This window comes from Corvus hawaiiensis, chromosome 24 (assembly GCF_020740725.1).
Source record: "Corvus hawaiiensis isolate bCorHaw1 chromosome 24, bCorHaw1.pri.cur, whole genome shotgun sequence".
NCBI lineage: Eukaryota > Metazoa > Chordata > Aves > Passeriformes > Corvidae > Corvus > Corvus hawaiiensis.
This window is the reverse complement of record NC_063236.1, coordinates 5098928-5122023: the sequence shown is the minus strand read 5'-3', so window position 1 is coordinate 5122023 and position 23096 is coordinate 5098928. Positions and strand designations below refer to the sequence as shown.

General features: G+C 48.5%; 1 protein-coding gene across 1 annotated transcript in view; it reads right to left on the bottom strand.

The window, feature by feature from the left end:
• IGFN1 (immunoglobulin like and fibronectin type III domain containing 1) overlaps positions 1 to 19889 on the bottom strand; it is a 41020-nt gene extending 21131 nt beyond the window's left edge. The window contains exons 1-12 of the mRNA XM_048328225.1: positions 19758 to 19889; positions 13913 to 14050; positions 9149 to 9217; positions 8574 to 8696; positions 6226 to 6365; positions 5577 to 5676; positions 4731 to 4778; positions 4152 to 4197; positions 3280 to 3454; positions 2613 to 2726; positions 1249 to 1420; positions 371 to 643 (exon numbers count right to left, since the gene is read on the bottom strand). Coding sequence (XP_048184182.1) covers positions 371 to 643; positions 1249 to 1420; positions 2613 to 2726; positions 3280 to 3454; positions 4152 to 4197; positions 4731 to 4778; positions 5577 to 5676; positions 6226 to 6365; positions 8574 to 8696; positions 9149 to 9167 — 1210 coding nt within the window. The 5' untranslated portion in view covers positions 9168 to 9217; positions 13913 to 14050; positions 19758 to 19889. The remainder of the gene's footprint in view (positions 1 to 370; positions 644 to 1248; positions 1421 to 2612; positions 2727 to 3279; positions 3455 to 4151; positions 4198 to 4730; positions 4779 to 5576; positions 5677 to 6225; positions 6366 to 8573; positions 8697 to 9148; positions 9218 to 13912; positions 14051 to 19757) is intronic.
• Between the last annotated feature and the right edge of the window lie 3207 nt (positions 19890 to 23096).

The window sequence follows — 23096 nt, the reverse complement described above, 5'->3', positions numbered from 1 at the left end:
TCTGGGCAACCTGTGCCAGGGCCTGCCCACCCTCTCAGGGAAGAATTTCTTCCCAAAATCCCATCTAACCCTGCCCCTCTGGCAGTGGAAAGCCATTACCCCTTGGGAGTGGTCCTGTCCCTCCAGGCCCTTGTCCAAAGTCCCTCTCCAGCTCTCCTGGAGCCCCTTTAGGCACTGAAAAGGTCTCCAAGGTCTCCCTGTAGTCTCATCTTATCCACGCTAAACACCCCAGTTCTCTCAGCCATAATTTAGGAATTAGAGGCTCAGCAATTCATTTCCCAGCAGAGCAACATCTCCCTGAACCATCAGGCAGTGAGAGGAATGTTTTGTGCCAACACACCATGGGAACAACCCGCTGCCAACCACTCACACTCCACGAGGAGCCAGGCACTGGAGGAGCCCTGTCCCGCGTCGAGTGTGTACAGGCCACTGTCCGAGGGCACCGCATTCCTGACAATCAGCTTGTGGGTCAGGCCATCAGGTGTCACAGAGATCTGGTGCTTGTCACTGGCCTGGAGGAGGTGGCTTTTGTGCAGCCACAGGGGCTCGTGGCAGGGCGTGCACAGCACACACTGGAACTCAGCGTCCCCAGCCTCGGCACAGCGCACGTCGGAGAGCGGCTGCCGGAACCGCACCGGGATGGCTGCAGGGGAAACCAAGAGCTGTGGGAAGGAAACGGCTGGTTCTGGGCTCCAAGTAAAACTGTTACAGCTGAGGGAGGAAAGAACAGGAAGTTGTGGTGCCTCTGAGCATTGGGTTAATGAGAAAAAGGAAAAACTGAGATGTGGTTCTGTGCCAAATTCTGCAGAAAAGCAGAAAAGTAGATTTTTGTCTGTATTATCTTCTGAGACATTGTACCCCATAGCACTGATGTGCTGGCAGTTTTTAGTCATTGATGTGTTCCTGCAGCACGATACTTAGATTGAGTTTGTTGTTATTATTCTGAGCTTACAGAAGCAAACTGTAATATGGGGTAGGTTAAGGAGTGTGCTCACTGTCACCCACAGCCAGACCCGTTCTCAAGCCCAGGCCTGTTCCCCTGGACTGCAAATGCAGCACCTAAAGCACAAAATCACCCTCCTGCTCCTTTTCACCTGTGCCAGACAAGGAACCCTTACTGGGCAACACAAAACCAGTCCTCTGTGGTGGTCAGGAGTAACTGAGCTTCACACTTGCTCCTAGACACAATTTTCCTAGACAAAATTTTGTCACAGTTGCACATCACATCCCTCAAACTGAACTCCTTACCTTGAGCATCCAGTTCAGTTGAGAAGATGGGGATGTCCTCCACCCTGACCTGGTACACCCCTGCATCCTCTGGCTGCACATCATTGATAGTGAAGCGGTACCTTCTCCCAACTCTCCTCAGGCAGTGCTTCCTGTACTCGTCCCCTGTCCCGTACCGGAGCCGCTCGCCGTCCTGGGGAGGGGAGGGGAGGGGAGGGGAGCAGTGTCCTCACAAAGGCTCAGCCAGTGCCAGGCATTTTGAACAAATCAGGACAGGTTGGTGCTACAATCCCCTTGTTGATATAAATGAGTAACCTCACAGTGCCCAGGGCTCTTTGCAGCACACAGGCACTGTCTGGGCAGTGAATCCTGCACAGAGCAGGGTACCAGGCTCTGAAACTCAGCAAAACAGCAGCCCTTGGCTACCCACATAAGGGTCTGAATCTTAGCTAATACACAGTTATTGCAGCTACAAAGACAAAGAGCTTTCTTGGCTTAGAGTTCAGCATCCTCCTAGCTGGATGAGCAGGAGACTTCACCACTTTCTGTAGCACACTTGGGTTACGTTCTCCAAATTGTGGTTCATAGAATTCATGTCCTACATTTGATCCAGAAGATTCATAGTTAGTCTGTCCTTCCCTTCAAGGAATTCTGATTTCCCCTGCGTTGAAGCCTCTAACCACAATTTGACTAAAAAGTGTCTTTCAGAAAAACATGCTCAGCGCTGAGCACTTGCAGATCCCATCTAGAGGGGATGTTTTACATCTCTGAGATCTTCTTTCATAGAGGGAGTTATAGGCCAATAACACACTTGAGAAAGTGAATAAAATTTCTATGAAACTGCAGGATTTCTGCAGCCTGAAAGACACTGTTGGGATGATGGTCTTAAACTGAAGAAGGGTCAGGTTAGATATAAGAAAGTAGCTTTTTCCCATGAGGGTGGGGAGGCCCTGGCACAAGGTGCCCAGAGAAGCTGTGGCTGCCCCTGGATCCCTGGAAGTGTCCAAGGTCAGGCTGGATGGGGCTTGGAACAGCCTGGAATAGTGGAAGGTGTCCTTGCCCATGGCAGGGGGTGGAACAGGATGAGTTTTAAGGTCCCTTGACCTTTAAAAGGTCCCTTCCAACTCAAACTGTTCTATGAATTTCCTGAAGTCACAAGGATATCAGTAACTGACTGCATCCCCTGTACTTGGATCTATAAATCCCCAGGGATATTCACCACCAAGGATCACCCCACACTGCTCCCTAACCAAGCAGGGATCTGCAAAGGACAGACAACTTTAAGGCATTTATTTGCTCTCAGCCACTGCCTAGCAGATGAAGCCTTTTCTGTAGAACACTTGAGGGGTGCTCTGAGCTGCTGCTGCCCAACACATCCCTCTCACCTTGAGCAGGTAAACCTTGCTGTTTCTGCTTTTCAGCTCCATCTCCAGGCTGAACGTAGCATTTCCCTCCTTGTTGACTTTGATGTGTTCAAAGTTTCTGAGACTGTGAATGAACTGCAAAGAAATATTGAAGAACCTAGTAAATGATAAAGCTGCCATGACAGAAGTTCTTAAGCTGTTGAATTAATGTGAAATCTACTTTAAAGAGCTACCTCTAACGTTATGTAGGAGAAGTATCTGTAAGTCACAGTTCTGGTGCAGTAAGCTGCAGTATCTGTAAGTTGCCATGGTTTCCTCCTGTATATAAATTACTTTTTATGTGTTACCTCCTGGTCACTCCCACACTGCCCATCCAGGTCTCTACGTGCCCCTCTATGTGAAGGCTAATCTTTACTCTTGGACATACAATTTTTAATTTGGGGTCCAAATTCTTATCAGAGACAACTGAATACCCCTTTGGTCAGTATCTCCTAAAATATGTGAACTGAGCTTCAAAAAATTCATCAGCATTTTCACCTGCATGAGTAAAGAAGTGGAACTTCTTTAAAATAATGTCATAAATCATTGTCATACAACAAAATTTTCATCTCCAAAGCAATTTAGGAAGCTTTAGCCTGTTTTCAGAAGCTGTAGTTTGTTAAAAATTAGTGGTTTCAGTTTATTTTACCTTGTCTTGTTCAGTCTCTGTGTCCTTCCTTATCTCCTGCAGCTTCCTCAGCATCCCACGGAAGTCAACAATTCCATATTTCATACAGATTTTCTCATAATCTCTCTTATCTGCATGCAGCAACAGCTGCCACACAGCTTCTTTGTCCAGGGGCTTTGGTTTTGGTGCTACGACCCTGAGAAGCAGGGGTGGAAACATTCAGACATTTTGACAAACAACAAGATGTCCTGCTTTTCTATCCTTAATTCTCTTCCATCTCTCTCCCTCCTTCCTGTAGTTCACTTGGCCCCGTAGGTGCAGGCAGGAAAGACTGTGACTCTTCCAGAGCAGGTTTTCTGCATCTATACTACAAATTAAATGGTGCCAGGGAACAGCTTCCACACTGCTGAAGAGGCTCTGGCACAGTTTGGTCCAGGCCAGGTAATCCTAGGTCAGGATTCTGCAGAGAGATCATTCTCAGCAGGCAATCCTTAGAGTTTCCCACCTGGGATGGGGAGGGTTGTGCCCTGTGCACCTGGCAGTGCAGCTGGGCTGGGAGCCAGGGCTCAGCCCCGGGGCAGGCAGCAGAGCAGGGCATGGAGAGGTGTCCTTTAGACAGGAAGCTACTCGTGAGCTAAACACAGGGAGTCAGAGAAACACAGCTGCCCAGTGGGAACCTGAGGGTGCAGAGGAAATACCCTGAAAATGAGGCTGGAACCTTGTGTTTATCTCAGTCCCACAGGCAGTGCCAAGCTGTTCTGGCCTGTCTCTCCATAGGGAGTCTCACCACAACTTTGGACACAACAAGTGTTGCCCTGAAGGTCTCGGGAGCTGTCCCCTGCCACCAAGAAACACCCAGAAATGGGAGCATGGCCCTCACTCCAGAGCCTTACCTCTTCCTCAGCAGCTTCTTGGACTCCAGGAGTGTCTTCCTGAGCTCTGTTACCAGAGTGGGGAAAACAACAAACAGTCACATACCCAGCACTGTGAAATACATCCCCCCAAAGAAGATAATGCAAATAGCCACAGACAAGAGGTTATTCTGCTGAGCTCTTTTCCTCTGGTGATTTTTTCACACTTTACCAAAAAACTGTCATGAAACTTAGTCAGTTCTCACTGCCATGCTCATCCTTTGAGTGCCAGTGAAGTTCTCTCCCTAAGGGGCTTCCCTCTAGAGACCCACTGTTTTCAGCCATGTTAACGTGTTTGATCCAGCTGTGTTTGACATCCCCAAATCCCTTTTTCCTTTTCTAATGATTCCACAATCATTAATTAAAACAGCTCAAAGCTGTGTCTAAAATCATCACTTTAACGAAAGGTAAAGAGCAAGCAGAGATGACAGAACATTAGAGGCTCATTAATCCTTCTCTTACTCCAGTCTTTACAAGTTTGGGGTAATAATACTGTGGCAGACAGAGTATTATTAACTCTGCCCCCCAATAATATAATACACATATAGATCTTTAACTTACCATCAGCAGCATGAACAGGAACATATTTTGCCTTCCTCTTAAAGCCAACTGATCATTTATAAGAGAAAACAGAAGGAAAACAAGCCATAGGATGAACAAGATGAGACTAACAGCAGTGAACCAATGAGTCATGAAACCACTGTATCTGTTACCAGTGCAAGAGGGAATCCCAGTTTGGATTTCCTTGTCAATCTGACATTTGCTCCCAGTAGCCTCCATCTATAAAGGTGATATTTCTATTGCCATTGACTCAGTGCTTGCTGGAGACTCCACACAGAGGAGGAGAGCACTTTTGCCCTACCAATTCTATGGTCTAAACAATGGGAGAAAATATCAACATCTTGTTTTAGAGATGGGGAGCCAAGGTGGAAATGGCAACTGCAGATAGGTGCCTTCTAAACTTACTTGAAAGGCACAGAGGTGACATGGACACTTCCAATATAATCCATCTTCTGCTCAAGTGGAGTCCAAGAATATCAGTTATATCTGACCCACAAAGTGCCCATTTCTCTGCACTGACTATAAAGGCAAGAAGTAATGAGGTCCAGAGACAGGTGCAGAGGGATGGATCCCTCCCAAAGGACTGATTTGTTCAACAACATAAATAAAGGTTTGAGGCAGTTCAGCGCTAAATCCAGGCTGTCTGATTATGGACCAGTGCAGTGAGCACAATTCCACTTTCTTCCCTCTTGCCTTAAAGCTCACAGTGCCAGGGAGCCACCAAAAGTCCTCAGCGAGGGGAATACCAGACCTTCACACCAAGAACACCCAAAGTCCTGGACACCCAACCCAGAAACAGCAAAACCACTACCTGGGGCCACAGGAGCCCAGAGCTGCCAGGCCTACCTTGGATGATCCTGAGGCCAGCAGAGCACGAGGCCTCTCCGTAGGCATTGACAGCATAGCAGCGATACAAATCACTGTCATCCAGAACCAGGCTCTTGATCTTCAAATGGAAAGCACAGAAAGTGCTCACAGAAAGGGCTGGGGTTCAGTTCACCTTCAGCTTCTCATAAAGCAGCTACTCAGTGGCACCTCAGAGCCGCCTTCTGCTCCCAGAAGGGTCCTAAAAAGCTTTGTTTGCTTATCTTTGTGTTATCTCAGAGCTGGGGATGTGTAGAATCATGGAATACCCTGAGTTTGAAGGTTCCCACAGGATCATCCAGTCCAGTTCCTGGATAGGACACCCCAGCAATCCCAGTCTGTCCCTGGCAGCGCTGTCCAAACGCTCCTGGAGCTCTGGCAGCCTCGGGGCTGTGCCCATTCATTCCCTGGGGAGCCTGGGCAGTGCCCAGCAGCCTCTGGGGGAAGAACCTTTTCCTGATCTCCAGCCTGACCCTGCCCTGACACAGCTCCAGCCCTTCCCTGGCTCCTGTCCCTGCTCACAGAGAGCAGAGGTTAGAGCTGCCCCTCTGCTTCTCCCCATTCCACTGCAGGTTTTTCCTATCCATTTCTCTCAGTTCCACAAGTCCTTTCTGAAATATTTGGTCTTTACCTGCAGAATGAATTCATTTGTAGCACTGTTGAAGGACATTTCATATTTGGCAGGATCATCCATTCCTTTCCGTGTACGCGACCATTTCACCTCAGGGGCTGGGACACCTTTGACCACAGCTCTGAAAATGGCATTTTTACCTTTGAAAAGAGGCAAGAATTTAGTTATTTCAGACAGGCTTGAATATGAGGACTCTCAGGCCTGGCCCCTTATTTTATCAAGAGTGATCCCCCAGAGTGAGTAATTTCCGTTATTTTATGCAGAAACATTCTTCAAAAATAACGATACCTTCTTCTTTTGCACATCAATAATTCAGGTTTTGTCTGTATTCAATCATAAAGGGCCTGTAAAACGTTGTGTTGACCTGCCAGACATGGCTGCTGACATCTCTGACCATCAGTGAAATCAGCAGCCCGACAGCAAGTTCAACCCAGACTTGCTTTTGACCCATGAAATGTCCAAACCCCTCCTCATCACACATACTCTCCATCAAATCCCACTGCTCCTCCAGTCTTTAACTGGCACCACCTTGCACTCTAAACCCACCAGGCTCTGCTGTTTGAAGAGACAAGGGAGGGAGAAGAGAAGGGGGTTCATCTCCTTCATCCCTGCTCCCCAGGAATCTAAGTCCCCTGCAGCCCACCACAGAAATCTCCAACAGCTTTCCCAGTGCCCAGTACAAACCTCTTCTCCAAAAGGCTCCAAACCCCAGGGTACACTGGGAAACAAGTCAGAGAAGTGACTCGTGTGGGTGGGTGAGTTATCCATGGACACAGCTCAGGCTGGAAATGATCCCTCTCTATTTTTTTTAATACTCTTGGTGTGCAGGTGACCAACGCTGTTAAAGATTCTCCCTGGAAAGTCTGGCAATATTTCCCACACATTTCTGCAGTCACCACCACCAAACTTATTTGATGGAACAAGTTCCTGCCAACAGATCCTTATCAAAAGGCCTTCCAGCAGTACCATCTCTTATTAAAAAGTCTCATTCCAGTTGATTATCCCTGTGTTACATTTTAGCCACTTTGGCTGCACTTTCCCACGCTTGCCATCTGTCTCAGGAGAATCAGCTCAGCCATGCACTGAACACAGTGGGGTGATGATAGAACTAAAGGCCCTCACAGCGCCTCTGCACAGACACAGAATTACAGTGACCAACCTGAATGCACAAACAATTTGTATGGAAACTGCAAAGAACCTGCTGGAAGTGAAGTAATTTGGAAAATATACACAGGTGAAAATTTAGATAGGTGAAAACTTAGCCGGGGGCCTTGATTAGTGCCTGAAACGTGCAGGTGGAGGAGTAGGAAGAGGGACAGGTTCCACTAGAGGCCACTGTGCCCCTTCATAAAACTTCAGTGGCTCCTGGAAATCCACAGGTGAGTGTGGAACACCAAAATTCAGGCTGCTGGTTCAGTCCCGGCAGGGAAGAGGAGCTACACGATGTTCTCAGGCTACTCCACACCAACAAAAAAAAAAGAAACAAAAGGACTCTTTGCAGGTGCAGAGAGACCCCTGGGAGGCTCTTCACTGATTCCAGTTCTTGGCTCATCAGCTGCCTGCTCTGTGCTCTGTGCAAGATCCTTATGTTGTTCCTTATAGAATCATCACAGAACCATGGAATGTCCTGGGTAGGAGGGACCTCAAAGTCCATCTCCTTCCACCCCCTGCCCTGGGCAGGGACACCTTCCACTATCCCAGGCTGCTCCAAGCCCTGTCCAGCCTGGCCTTGGACACTCCCAGGGATGGGGCAGCCACAGCTGCTCTGGGCACCCTGTGCCAGGGCCTCACCACCCTCACAGGGAAGAATTTCTCCCCAGTATCCCATCTAACCCTGCCCTCTGGCAGTGGGAAGCCATTCCCCTTGTCCTGGCACTTCAGGCCCTTGTCCATCTCTCCTGGAGCCCCTTTAGGCACTGGAAGGCTGCTATAGCCTAAACAGCACCTGCAGTCAGTGTATCCTACTTTAAAAAGCAGCTGATTTTCGTGCCGAGCACAAGTTATTTCAACAGGAAAACAAAAAACCAACAACTTTTTCAATGTGCTCAATCTTTTGCTGCAAAATCCTTACTCTGAGAGTTTCCTGTAGAATTCACAGGATTTGCTGTACACATAAGAACCAGATTTTGGTCTCGCACACGCATAGTGACAACTCAGGAGACCTTTGTGAGTACTGATGGAATTTTCATCAGTGTAACAAAGACTCTGGCCACACAACACTTTTTTTCTGGTCATGTCAAATCACTTTAGAAACTCTCTTGATTTAATCATGATAATTTTTTCATGTAGGTGGGACATGGAGTCAAACCTCCACGTCTGTGGCTTTGCCTGTTTGTCAAGAGTCTCACCTTCCTGCAGTGTCAGAGTGAGTGGTTTCTTCTCAAAATCAGGTGTACTGCATCCTTCTGGAACATCATTCACAAACTGGGTGATAACAACTCCTGGGATAGAAGATTTCTTGAAGATTTTTACTAGAAAGGCAAGAAAAAATGGATTCAATTAACATGTTTGTCCTTCAGAAAGAATCTCTCAGTTTGCATTGCCTCCTGCAGAGCAGTAACTGCTCTTGCTCAGCTCCTCTTTGACCACAAAGGTCCCACCCATTCCAGTGCCACAGGCTGTAAATGTGTCCCAAGGCTTGGGCATTAAGGTGTGGGATTTTGTGGTGGCTTTGCCAAAGTTGTGTCCAAGTGGGAAATTCTGCAACCGAAGTCCTAATCCAGGACCACCTCGGCTCACAGCTCCAGCGATGGTTTGGACAGGGAAAGCTTTGCATCAATTCTTGTTTCAAATACAAAATCTGCCATGAGAAAGGCCCCACTGCCAATTCATGACCTGGTGTGTCAGTCCCTGGTATCCCCAAGCTAGAGAAGCAAGTTGGGGTTATCACACAGGCTCCCCAGAGCTGTGTCTGTTCTCTCACCTGTCTGATGGCTGCTCATGATGCTTTGCTCAGTTTTCTGGGGTCAGCACAAACAGATTACAAGTTCTCCTTTGAAAAAGACAAATAATTTCATTATTTACAGTTCACAAGGGAAAGGACAGACCTTACCACTGCGCCCTTTAGTGCCGCAGTTTGCCCTTCCTCACTTGCCACAGCCTTGCAGCCAAGTAGAGACAGACCTGCCAATCAGCCTGTCATGCCCAACACAACCTGGGTATGAGGATGATTAGCAGGGCTGAATGGAAAATGTACACATCCAGCAGCATCCCTCTGTGTCACCTGGCTTTCCTCTAAAGACCTCCTCTCGTGTTTCAAGCAAACATTCACCACATGGCACTCACGTGGTGGGTTCTGATGGATGGCAAGAGCAGTTGCTGAGAAGAAAACCACAGAGATGGATGTCTAAACTGGGGCATGGAGCAGAGGTACATCCTGATCTCAGTTGGCTTGGTTAAATTAGCAACAGACCTGAGAGCAGACAAGAAGCCTTTAGAAGGGAATGGTGAAGTGTGAGCTTGGCATTAAGGAGTTATTGTTATGGATCACTCAGGGGACCTTTGCCAAAGGAGTCTCTTTCCCTGTATTTTAAATTGGACAGTGTGTAATGTAACACATCCCTGCCTCGCAGAAAGCTGGGAAGGCAGATTCCCTGTCATATGAGAGATGCTCAGGAACTATAGAGTTACTGCAGCTCTGAAAGAGCAATTAGATTGGATTGCCTGTGGCATTAGTGCTGGGTCTCTGTTTACCCTCTGCACTCCTTCCGTCAACAGAGGGACACAGGAACATGCAACTTCCCTCAGTTTTGAAAGGCACAGGGACTTTGGGAGCACACCTACACCAGGCATTCATCCAGCTGAGCACCTGATGAAAACACGGGGGATGACCCCAGCACCTCCTTGTCACACATTCAACTCCAAGCCGCATTGTCTGGGTGAGAATTGGTTTCAGCTAAAGGTAAGAGATAACTCAGTGAACAAAACCAATTTGTGCTGGATATCCCACAGCCAGGCCAAAGAGAGTGTCACTCACAGTACCTCTGGGTCAGCTTCTGAACAAAAATGTGTTTTGCCATAACTCAGCAGCTGCAAAGAGCCACAGACACCTCTCTACAACAAACCACTGGCTCCACTTTGTCCTTACCACAAACCCTGTTTCAGGGCTCTGCACACTCTACCAATCTCTGCAATAATTGACATCTCTGTGAGCCTCCCTGGCCTCAGTGGAAACACTGGGACAACAGCACTGGGAAATGGAACAGGGCGGTGTGAGCAGCAGCCAAGCCCTCTCTCCTGTCCCCTCCTGGCCTGATCTGGGTGACCTCTGCTGCTCCCACCACAACAAGGGGTTTGCATTTCATCTGGGTGCTGCTAGTCTGGCGCATCACACAGTCACTTCTGTAAACCCTTGGGAGATGTCTTAAAACTTGGGAATGAAGGGAATGAAGAGCTTGTGGGAAGAAAAAAACACAAAACTGAACTGAAAAGAAGCTGACTCGAGGGCACCCTGTCCTGCCCCGGGCAGGGCATTGCACAGTGAATGGTTGAGATTTTGAGAGGCTCTTGATCACCCTCTTATGGATTTAATTTGTCCTCCAAAGTACTGAACCGTATTAACAACAAACATAATCCCCTATTGCCTCTTGTCTCTTCCTAAACATGTCACCACTCCTGGAGCTGGAATGCCTGGTGCTTACAACACTCACCAAACAGGATCACCTGACACCAGCTTGCAGCAGCTTTCCCCTAAGCTCTGTTTATGTTACACTTGCATTTATTCTTTGCTACTCCTGATTCCTTTCCTCCACGCTGGGCAGTGGTGAGGAGCAGCTACCCTGAAACAGGAATGCGGTCCAAATTCAGCTCCAAAGCCTTTCCTTACATCTCCAAATGTTTCATGTCAGAATGGTTCATTCTCAGCCTCGTGTGACAGTGGACATGTGTTACCATAACTAGAAAGTGCTGAGAGAGGGCTAAATTCAAATCTAGTTTGGTAAAACCCCCAAATAGTGACAATATTTGTACAGGCAGTAACAGGCCCCATCTCTCAGTGCACAACATGCACTCTGTTCACTAGGTATAAACTGCTGAGTTTACAGAGTCTTAAAGATTTCAGAAATTCACTCGGATTAAAAATAAGCTCCTGTGAGTCCTTAAACTCCTGTGAATTCCTGACTTCTGGAGAATGAGAAGGAAGCATGTTAATGCCACACATTGATTGCAGGGTTAAAATAACAGTGCTGGATATGAAGGGAACATTCCTTCAGTGTAATGAATCCAGTCATGTTGCATTTTCCAGTGTCTTGTGTATTAAATAAGGACCAGAAAATAACACCCTGGTTGGCACAGTCATCAAACCCTACCACTGCTTACTTTTAAAATTTCTACTCCCTTGTTACATGAATGACCATGGTTTTGTTCTGACTCCAGTTCAATCTAGAAAAAGAAATCACAGAATTTTTAAAATGAGACAGCAAAAGTCTTCCAAAAATTGTCTTAGTGTAATTCATATCTTCACTCACAGGTGCTTGAAACATTGGTGTCCTCATGAGGAGGATTTATTCAATGGAATAAATGCTTCCAAGAGGGAGTCACCCCTCCCCAGGTAAATGCTGCTGACCAACAGCCCCAGCACAACTGGGTGACACTGGAAGCAGCTCAACACTCTCACTTTCCTGCAAAACACATCCCTGTCATGCATTAGCCTTGTTCAGGTATCCAGCTGGCCATTCCTCATTCCAGGCAGAAGTCTGTCTGCTTTGCAGCTGCAGGGACATCCCCACTGGGGACAGAGGCAAAGCCTCCATGGCTTTGAGCGCAGAGCTGGAGCAAGCCCTTGGCTACTGACAACATTTTTAATGTCCCAAAATAAAGCAGCAAGCCTGACAGGGTGGGAGGGTGCCCTTCATCCTGTGTGTCCATCAATCTGTCTGGATGAGACACAGCAAGAGCCCATTCCCTGTGAGCATGGCTAGACACCATTGCTGGGGCCATAAATCAGCTGAGTGAATAAGCAAAACATTTGGGAGTCAGAGGATCTGTACGTATTGGGGGTATCACAAGGACTTATTTATGGGCTTCAGACAGTGCAATACACAGACAAGATGTGACATAATTGCTGGCAGACTGGTGAGCAAAATTAGCCAAACCTTCAGGGAAGTGACAGGCAGCGAGTGGCTCATGGGGAGGGGATGGGTGCAGAGGCTCGGGATGTGCCATGGGCATTGCACAAGCACAGACACAGTGGGGACAAAGCCATTAGCACAGACCTAAACCAGTAATAATAAAATAATCCGCAACAGAGGCAGCATTCTGTTTCATAGGAGCATCTAATCATGGAATATGCTGAGCTGGGAGGGACCCACAAGGTCATTCAGTCCAGCCCCCAGCCCTGCACAGACACCCCAACAATCCCACCCTGGGCATCCTGGAGAGCCTTGGCCAAACGCTCCTGGAGCTCTGGCAGCCTCGGGGCTGTGCCCATTCATTCCCTGGGGAGCCTGGGCAGTGCCCAGCATCCCCCAGAGGGGGAAGAACCTTTCGCTGATCTCCAGCCTGACCCTGCCCTAATGCAGCTTTTCTCTTTGTAATTCTCTTTGAATTTCTCTTTGCAAATCATGAAAATCAGGGCAGTCCTGACACAGAAAATGTTCTAAACAAGATACCAAATTGTTGTGTGCTCAGTCAAATTCTAGCTGTGCTTTACCCCAGAGATCCAGATACTCAGTGAGTATATTTCACCTAAAATTCCTCTTTCAGCTTTGCGTTGGCTTTCTGTGGTTTTTTTGTTAATTTGAAGTAATCTTTTGAGCTTGAGTCTTCCCATTTCAGATGAATTTTAAAGGAAAATTTCAAATGCTTTGGTTAGAACCACAGAACTGAAGGCCAGTGAACTGCAGAAGGGAAATTTCATGAAAACTTCTGAGCAGGTCACAGAGGGGGAACGTCACAAGCTCTCCAGTGATGAATGGAGGTCTTGTGCAGAGTGGGGAGGAATGCCCAAGGATCAGATTTTGTGTGACTTATCCCTTTGGTAAATCTATACCTGACCTGATCTTCTCCTCTGCCCCAGGGATTATGAACACGACCTAAGTGCTTGCTCAGGATCCACAGACACACAAACCAGATACCCTGTACCCATTTATGTATGAAAGTGGCACTGATACCAAAGGCCAAGAGGAGACACCACCCCTATTTTTTAAGACAGCAAAAGCCATTAAGCCCCACCAGTGAGCAGGACAGTGAATCCATGTCCCTTTGGAGAAGCAGGGAACTGGTCAGTCTGTGCCTTTCCATGGCCACAACGCTCCCACAGATTTCTCATAACAGAAACTGACTTTGATACAGGCAATAGATTTACAGCAAGTATCACAGCAAACACAACAGAGTCTCACTGCCAGGAAGGAAAGATAACGTATCTCTACTCACTGTTCCAAGAAAGGATGAGTCCAGGATAAAAACCCTTAGGAACCCCAGTGTATGTGTGCCACGAGTCCCCTGCCAGGTCCAAGGGACAATGACAGCAGATCTTCAACAGCCTGGCATCTTCCCAGGGAAACGCAGGGAATCAGTGTACCCTACAGGAGCCAAACACTACAGGAGCTCACCACTCCCAGAATGTGTTCAACCACTTCCTGACCTACTGCAACACAAAGCCACATTCAGTGTGACAGCAAAGGTGTCACTTCCCATCCCAGCACTGCATCACCCCCACACAAATCAGTGGTGGCGTGGCCAAACTCACCACCCTACAGGCTGAGCTTCTGAGATGATCCTCTGGAAGTCACTTCTGCGTCTCCGGGCCCACGGTGGCTTTGTTCACTCAGAGCACAGAGCTCTTCATAGCCGTCCAGCAGGTCCCCTGGTCCCAGATATCAATGACCTGTGAGAAGGAAGATAAGCCCCTTATCAGTCTGGCATAAATGTCACTAAATGGCAAAAGCAACAGCAAACCGTTGTCCCCCTCACACCTCTCCACTCTCACAGAAGGTGAGGCTGTGCTCAGGAGCTGCCAGGTGTCTCCACACTGAGCTGGAGCAGCCCTGGGGGCTCATTATAGCCCCACACTCCCCCAGCCCAGGGGAGGTGCCCTGGAGCCTTTGGCAAGGCTGGCCACGGCTGGGGCCAGCCTGGCCAGATGCGACCATCAGTCAAGGCCACGCTGCATCCCCAATGCAAGACCTTGTACCTCAAAGAAGGACAAACACTTGTGCAGATCCAAGGAAAGGACAGGGTGTACACCAGGTTGTGTAGGACACACCAGCAGGTGGGTTCTCAGAGGCCACGAGTCCTCAGGAGATTTCACAGTTCGTTAGCAGAGAAGTAAAACCAGTGAATTATTGCATCTGTGCATGGGTCAGCCATGCCTGGGCTTGGGCCTCAGCAGAAGAGTCCCTCAGTCTGTGCTATTCCAAGAGGCCTGAAAGAAATCCAGTTGCTCTATAAGAGCTTCACTGCTACAGCCAAGAGACACACCTCAGTTTGCTCCTTTCCTTCCAACACAGCCATGGGCTGATCCCTTTCCCATGAGCAGCAACAAGGCCACTTATTCCACTAGTGGAAGGTTCCCTGCCCAAGGCAGGGAGCTGGAATTAGATGATCTTGAAGTTCTCCTCCAACCCAAAGCACTCTGGGATCTGGGATTTCCATGAACAGCTTTACCCCAGAAGTACAAGTGCAGTGCATTGTGACTCCAAATCTTTTGCTTCCGGTCTGCCCTCGCAACTTGTAAACCTTCCTTCCTCTGCTCAGAAAGCTCCCCTGAAGCAGAGGGACCTTTGCTTAGCTCCTGATGTTCCCAGAGATGACCAGTCTGGGACTGCAGGTTCCCTTCTCCCAGCAGTTCGACCTTCAGGCAACAAAACCTGGTTGGCCTGAAGGCTGCTTTCACTCACTTTGGCCTGAGAGCCCCCAGTCATTGCTGTCCTTTGCATTGGGTGAATAAATTCATACTAAACCTCATGTTCAATTGGAGAGGAAGGGCTGGCTCCAGAAGGTGGCAAGAGAAGTGTTTTTACTGTGATGGCCATGGTTCACAGGCTGTCTGGGCTGGCAGAACCAGAACAAGGCTTTCCTCTGGTTTCCTATGAGAAGATGATAATTTTAAAATCTGAGGCTAATGGGAACACACACAAAACTCTTGGTGTCATAGCTTAGACTCCTGTTAGATTGCATCAAGACCGAAGAACCACAAAGAGCACCATTTCCACTAGTCTGAGAAAGAAGATTCTCACCCAGCATCAAAAACTTCTCCCTTGCAGAGCTGGGAATCACCATTTCAACCAACAAATAAAAAGATAAATATGAAAATTAAATTCTGGAGTAATTTTCTTCATTCCTTCTTTCTTTTTGACCATTGTTGCCGGTGACAGTGTTTAAACTTTCCCAGTTCATGAGAAAACCATGTCAACAGAAGAAAATGGAATTGCTAAAACTGATGCCTGGGCTAAGATCCTTCAGTTCTACATCCCCTGTTACCTTTGCAGTGATATAAAAGTAAAAAGTAGAAGCAATTACAAAGTCAAATATAAACCATTTGAAAGTTGACAAGCCAAGAAAATAAGACAACAAGGATCTGGGAAATCTGGACTGCTGCTGGGAAATCCTCTCAGTAGCAGCCACTGTTTTCTAGCGGTGTGGGACTCCCACAGCATTTTCACCTGCTTTGGACAATGATCATCCCAAAGATGCTCCCTCAGACATCAGACATCAGTCCTGCTGGTCCAGGACAGCAGTTTGTGACTTTGCTGACTGGATGCTGCACCTTTAATAAACCCCATTGCCAGACAAGTCTCTAAAGACAGTAACACTTTGGGTAAGCCCTGGGAATGCTCCCACAGGAAGCATTTACCTGCCTCTACTGAAACCTGAATTCAGCTCTCCTCAGCTGCAGCAAGAGCAGAGTTATCTCAGAGGGCCTGAGCTATCCAGAGCCACAGCGATTTCTGCCGTTCCTCTTCCCATGTGCTCTCCCTTTCCAGGCATTTGCTCCCCACAGAAAAGCACCAGTGATATTCAGTCTCCAATCACATTTAGCTGTTGGGTCTCAGTAACTGAGGGATTCCTAATTAGACAGACAGTGGGGTCTAGCAAGTCCCAGGAGAGCCACAACTGCTCCTGTTTCACTGCCCCCACACACCTGATCGTGCTTTGCCTCATTTCCAGCCCTGGTTTTACAGTTTTCTTGGGGCCTCTCCTCCAGAGGGACTGATAATTTAAAATCGTCTGCAACAGAGCAACCTCCTCCAAGAGCCTGACCTTCTTCCATTTCACAGCTTGTTTTCCACCCGCCCACCCAAGGCTCTGTTAACCCCTGTGTGCCAGGGCTGAGCTGCCACGTGCCACTGGGAGCCTGCAGAATGTCACAGCAAGGCCGGGACGTTCAGTGGGCACTGCTTTCCCTGCAGAGGGGACGTTTTTCCCTGAAAGAAAGTCCATTTGCCTAAGGAAGGGCAGTGAAGAAATGTCAAGAGGCAACAGCTGAAGGACAGTTATTTCAGATTGAATTTAAAAGTCTGTTTTAACTGGTAACAAGACTCTTCCAATGTTCTGTTTTCCCTGTAATTCCCTTCTTGGAATACTGATGTGAAGTCTTCCTGCCCTGACCAGTGACAATTGGCACAGCTCTTCCTACAGACTTTGGCACCCACATGGCTCAGAAAGGGCAAGAACTCAAGAAACCAAGACCTGGTACGTTCAAAACCCTGTCTGGGTTTTCAGTCCATAAATAAATGACCAAGGTCAAAAACCAAGCCAAGACACCCCATTTCCCTGCAGCCTGGTGGCCAGTCCTGACTGCGCTGAGGGTGAAGGCAGTGGCAGGGAGGCTTCTTTGGGGCAGAAATATTCATATATGAAATGGGTGAAGATGTGCAGAGTTCAGTGGTCGTGTTCCAAGTCCATCTTGACATAACAGTAATGAGAATTCCATAAACACTATACAAGAAAATGGGTATGGAATATGGAATAAAGGCCCAAATTCATGAAGACTACAGGTACCTGCAGCCCTCCAACCACCCAACACACTACACCAAATCAGGTGAGCCTGGCAGTGCTGGTCATGCTGGTCATGTGTGAGTACAGGGACAGTGTCTGTTCACATCAGGCCAGGGGCCAGCTGGGTGACAGAAGAGCATTTCGGTTTTCCCAGGAGAATGCCCTGCACCTGGAGGAGGAACAGTCACACCATGTTCGTGCCCCATCCCTACCCACAACAATTGAATTTATGTAAATGTGATGTTCCAAGTACCGAGTACTTGCTGCTTCCTTCAGTGGGAGATGCCCATTCCCATTCCAGTCCCTTAACACCAGTTCATCCACGTTGTAGAGTCCAGAAGAAATTGAAGGGACTTGTTTCAGACTCGAACCTGTGGTTATTTTCCCTCCCCACCTGAGGTGCCAGTGTGTCCCTCTGTCACCTGCAAGCTGAGGGCTGCTGTCACTGTGCACACAGAGCCAGGATCAGACCCAGTGCAGCTCACTTGACTTTCACACAATATAAGGAGATCAGAACCAGGGGAGTGAGTGCAGGAGGCACCAGTGCTCTGCTTTCACAGTGCAAATCAGCTCCCTCATTCCCACAGTACAGAGAATTCCTTCTGTTCCCTTGTTCAGGACTGGTTTAGTGTTTGCATCCATGACTGACTGGAGGGGTTTGCTAGCACAGTCTAGGATTCTGTTGCAGCCTGGCTGCCTATAAACCCAACACGCCCACTTTTCCCAGTAATAGCTGCTCCCATGACTACCTTCCTTGCATGTTCCAATCCCAGGGCTGGGATTTACTTACCATTTTCCATCCACAAAAATAAAATACTGGGCAACAGACGTTTAATAAAGACTCACCAAAGATGTGATTAAACATCTGCCTATTACCAGACATATCCTTCCACCAGGACTTTCCACCCGCCTTGAGACGCTGAAGAGAAGTCCCTCTGGGCTTTAATGAATGCAGGGAGCAAGGGGTGCCTGCACCACTTCTGTTTGGCCCTACATGGCCATCGGGCTTTGCTAAATGTCCCTCTCCAGCTAAAATTAACTGGGTGTGTTGGGAGCACTTCACAGACACCACCCCTCAGGCATGCAGAGGGTTAATAAAGCTCACTGCATGCAGCAAATTAAACAATAATATGCAATCAGAGACTGAAGGATTTATCTCAGTTCCCCTCTCTGCCTCAAACCAGAGGCACAGCCCAGTTCTGAGTTCTTGATGTAGTTCTAGGATTTATTGTAACCTGCCAGTGGTGGCAGATGAAAAAAGCTCCAGCCTGAGCAGCTGTTTTAATGTTTCATTCCCTGATGTGCTGGGAAGTTTGACACTGAAATAAATGGTAAGAAATTGTCTCTAGAATCCCAAGAGGCCACAGCATGTGCCACCTTCCCATTGTCTGTGTGGGACACTGGAATTAATCTCAACACTGTCCTGGTAGTGCCTGACCTGTGCCAGCACCAGTGAATGGCTGGCACCTACAGAGGTGCCAGGAGACTCCCATTTCTGGGAATGCTGCCCCATTCCTCCTGAAATTTGTTCACTGTCACACTCTCTCTTTATCCAGCACTAAAATACCAGAATAAAGTAAGTGTCATATTGAGCCAGAAGATTATGCCACCATCCAGTGGAGAAATAATCTAAATCATAGAATTATAAAATCATAGAATGGTTTGGCTTGGAAGGGACCTTAAAGCTCAGCTCGTTCCACCCCCCCAACAAGGGGGGGAACATCAGATTGCTTAGACCCCCCTCCAGAAAATGGAAATAAAGAAAAAAAATGGAAATATAGAAAAAAAACTCCAGAAATACAGAAAAACATGGAAATAGAGAAAAATAGAGAAAGAGAGGGCATCTCTCTCCTTTCACCCTCACTTGTTCCATGAATCCTGTGATTTCACAGAAGGGTCACTGAGCTCCCCTTTCTGCAGGAATGAAGTTCCCAGGGTCTGTCCCTCAGTGGGGTCTGTCCCTCAGTGGGATCTGTCCCCCACACGGGGTCTGTCCTTCAGTGGGGTCTGTCCCTGTGCGGGGTCTGTCCCTGTGCGGGGTCTGTCCCTCAGTGGGATCTGTCCCTCAGTGGGATCTGTCCCTGTGCAGGGTCTGTCCCTCCGCAGGGTCTGTACCTCCGCAGGGTCTGTCCCTCAGTGGGGTCTGTCCCCCCACGGGGTCTGTCCCTCAGTGGGATCAGTCCCTCAGTGGGATCTGTCCCTCAGTGGGATCTGTCCCTGTGCGGGGTCTGTCCCTCAGTGGGATCTGTCCCTCAGTGGGATCTGTCCCTATGCGGGGTCTGTCCCTCCGCAGGGTCTGTCTCTCAGTGGGATCAGTCCCTCAGTGGGATCTGTCCCTCCGCAGGGTCTGTCCCTCAGTGGGATCAGTCCCTCAGTGGGATCAGTCCCTCAGTGGGATCTGTCCCTCCGCAGGGTCTGTCCCTCAGTGGGATCAGTCCCTCAGTGGGATCTGTCCCTCCGCAGGGTCTGTCCCCCCACTGTGTCTGTCCCTCCGCGGGGTCTGTCCCCCCACCTCTCCTGCCTTGTGAAGGCGATCGCACGGATCAAACACAGCAATTACGGCCGCAGGTCCGGAGCAGGGGCCCAGCACTCACCTGCGGTGTCACCCTGGGTGTCCTCTCTGGCCGAGTGCTGTGGCAGCCGCAGCTGCAGCCAGGGCTGGGCCGGGGGTCAGTGCTGGTCACACTGGGCCGGGCTGGAGCCTCCTCAGGCTCTCCCTCGGTGCCGCCTCCCTCCCGCCGCTGTCCCGGCGCGGTGCCGCCCGCGGGCGGGGCCGCCTGTCACAGGGCTGTTAGCCCGCGAGACATCCAGAGGATTGGGATTTTTATGGGCACCCGGGCACCTGCCTCCTATTCGTTATTATTTCAGTCCGTTCCAGTAACGGTGCTGAGCAAATTTGAGATGAACATAATTCTTCAGTGTTTCACAAGTCAGTGGCACGGTGCTTTGTCTGTGGATTGTGTTTCCTCTTCACAGCAACTTGTTACAAACTTTGACACAACTGAAGGGCTCTCGATGTTTTGAAGGAAACTGGAGTTCAGCTGGTTTGAAACCCATTCCAGGAATAAGTAGGGTCTCTAATAGAACAGATGAATTGAACTTCAGATAAAAGTAAGTGGCCAAGCATGGTTAAAGATGAGGCTTCTTCACATACACTCATTTTTAAAAATAACTCCTTAAAAAGTCAATTTGTAAGGGATGGACAGAGCCCTTCACAGCAGCAGCTCACAGTGTTAATGTGAATTTATCTCACAGTGTTAATGTGAATTTGCAGCATACACTGAGCAGTCTGAGCCTGCACTCCTGTTACACAGCTAAGAGCAGCTGCTGTTACCTACAATCCTTTGTACACCTTTGGAATAAAACAGCTTTAAGAGGGAATTAGGAACAAAAAGGTCAGGGTGGAAATCAGACACCTCAGCAGACTTGTATTAGTAAGGGCTTCCTCTGCTGTGAGAATTTATCCAGAGTCACCTGGAGTGATGGAGATAAGTCTTGAGAAAAACAAGACAGAGGTTCAAAGTAAAAGACAGGGGATGAAGAGGTTACAGACAGTTTCCTCAGCTTGCAGAGGGCAGCGGGCACCCATGGGGCACCCATGGGTCACCCAAAGGGCTGCAGGTTGCAGACATTTCAGGCATTTCCTTGCCCATGTTGCCCATCTCAGGGACGGTCACATGTTGGGGGAATGCCATTCAGTCATTTCAGAGGCAAATACTTCCAGGTAGACATGAGCACATCAGTGCTTCTAAAAAGCAGATTAGGATAAAGTTCAGCTTTCTCTGTCTTGCCCTCTTCAAGGAAGCCAGGGTGCCAGTGGGAGAGGCTGTACCTGGGGCTCTTCCAGCCTGGAAGGTGGGCAAACCCCATGCCCCGGGATGAGACCTGCCTGGAACCACGCCAACCTCAGCCCACGAGAGGCAAGAACCTAAAGCAAACATAATTTCCAAAGGTTTTGCTCCTATCCAGTGAAAGAAATACCCCCCACCAGGCAATGGGCCTGTTGTGCCCTGAATAAAACTGTACCTCAGGTGCACCCCGCCTTCAAAAGCTTTCACTGTACAAAGGAACAGCAAAGGCAGGAAGATGAACCAGCAGGAGGACAGCAGGTTTGCCTGTACTTTAATGTACTTTCCAAATGGGAATATCATTCCCTAATTTTTACTTTAGATTAACCAGATTTTTGAGTTCAGATTCTCAGTCCCTTGATACTGCATAAGCCAACTGAAATCTGCTCAGGGTTTCCTACCTTGCCCCTCCATAGCTAAACATCCTTCCTGTGGAGGAGGGAGCTGGGGCACAAGTTGCTGAGCTTGCACTGTAACAGATTTAAGCCAGAAAGTGCAGGTGACACATCCCAAAGCACCACATTTGCACACCTTTATGCACCTTTACAGGCAGCAAAACTCAGAAGGTCCCATTTAATGTGGTAGAAGAGAAAAAACATCTTCTGCCTCAAAAAGCAAAGAAGTACTGACAACTCAGGAGATGCTGAAATCATTCTGATAGACTTGAAAATTATGTCCCAGTTACCAGACCTCAGCACCTCAAAGGGCAGCCTTATGTAATGTGCTTTACTTAGCAATCCTCTGACATGGGCCTTCCCAATAAACCAGTGCAAGGACTTGTAAGCCTGGGTATTCCCTTGCCTCTGACAGCCTCATAAAGATTATTTCCTATCAGACATATGAGAGACTCCACTGGAAACCCACCAAACACTGCGTCCAAGCTGACCTGAGCACATCAGATTCCAATTCTAATTTCATCTCAAATTAGCAGGTGGTTATTGGTTGTCTCAAAATGGCATTTGTCAGGAATGAAAATTCTTTGCCAAAATAAGCCATTCAGTGTTATTTATGACATAGACAAATTCTGTTACTCTCCCATGGGGTATTATCCTCAAACACTGTTGACTCAGCCAGCCCTGGCCCTCTCCCCTTTTATATCTGAACACAGCCATTAAATTGTCTTCTAGAAGTTGTACTGAGGGCACAAAACCCCCTCACTTCTCCAACAAATGAGGACAAAACACAGAAATGACCCGTTTGTGCGTGAAGTCTGAGAACTCTGAGCCTTTGCTGTGACAGACTGACCACAAATCCCCTCTGTGCTCTTCTCAAGCTTCATGCTCAGTGTGGAGTCCCAAAGAAGTGGCCATGGACACCAGAGGCAGCTGTACACATTGTCACAATTGTCACATCCCAGCCAGCCTTCTGAGCCCCAGCATACTGTGTTGACAGGAGTGTCCTACACTGAGACACCACAGCACTGTTTGAGATCCAAGCACAAGCTCCACACCAACCCAGGATGCAGCTGGTGGCAGAGCACCTCTCTGAGGTGACAAAGATCTATTTTTGATGACATTTGCCACCTCTCAAGCAGCCACCCAATGTGACACATCACAGTCCCTTCGGACACCTGAGCCTGTACAATTCACTGTCTCCTTTAAAGGCCACACTCCTGCTGGGAGTACTGGAAGTCTTGGCTGTGGAGAGGCTGATCCTGTGGAGAACCAGCCCATCAGCTGAGTGACCTGTCCATGGCCAGGAGCTCAGCACACACCTGGACACGAAGTGAAAGACACTGAAATACAGAAACTTTACCAGGGAAAGTGCAGGGGATCCATCTCCTTCATTACCCACTCCCAGGGAGGAAAGCTGAACTCCCCTCCCAGCTGTCCTACAGCCTTGGACCAAAGGGCTGGGAGCACCTGAGGGGCAGAGAAGTTACTGCAGCATCCAAAAGCACTGGGAGCCTTCCACAGGGTTCAGCTGCAAACAGGGTCATTGTCACCAGAGCTTCTTTATCAACTGTTGTCCCTTTCCCCCACCCTTAGCCATCCACTCCCAGCAGATCAATAATCACACCTTCTGAATAGCAGCAGGGGCACATGGGAATGCTCCAAAAATTCAGTCACTTAAAGATGAACCAAT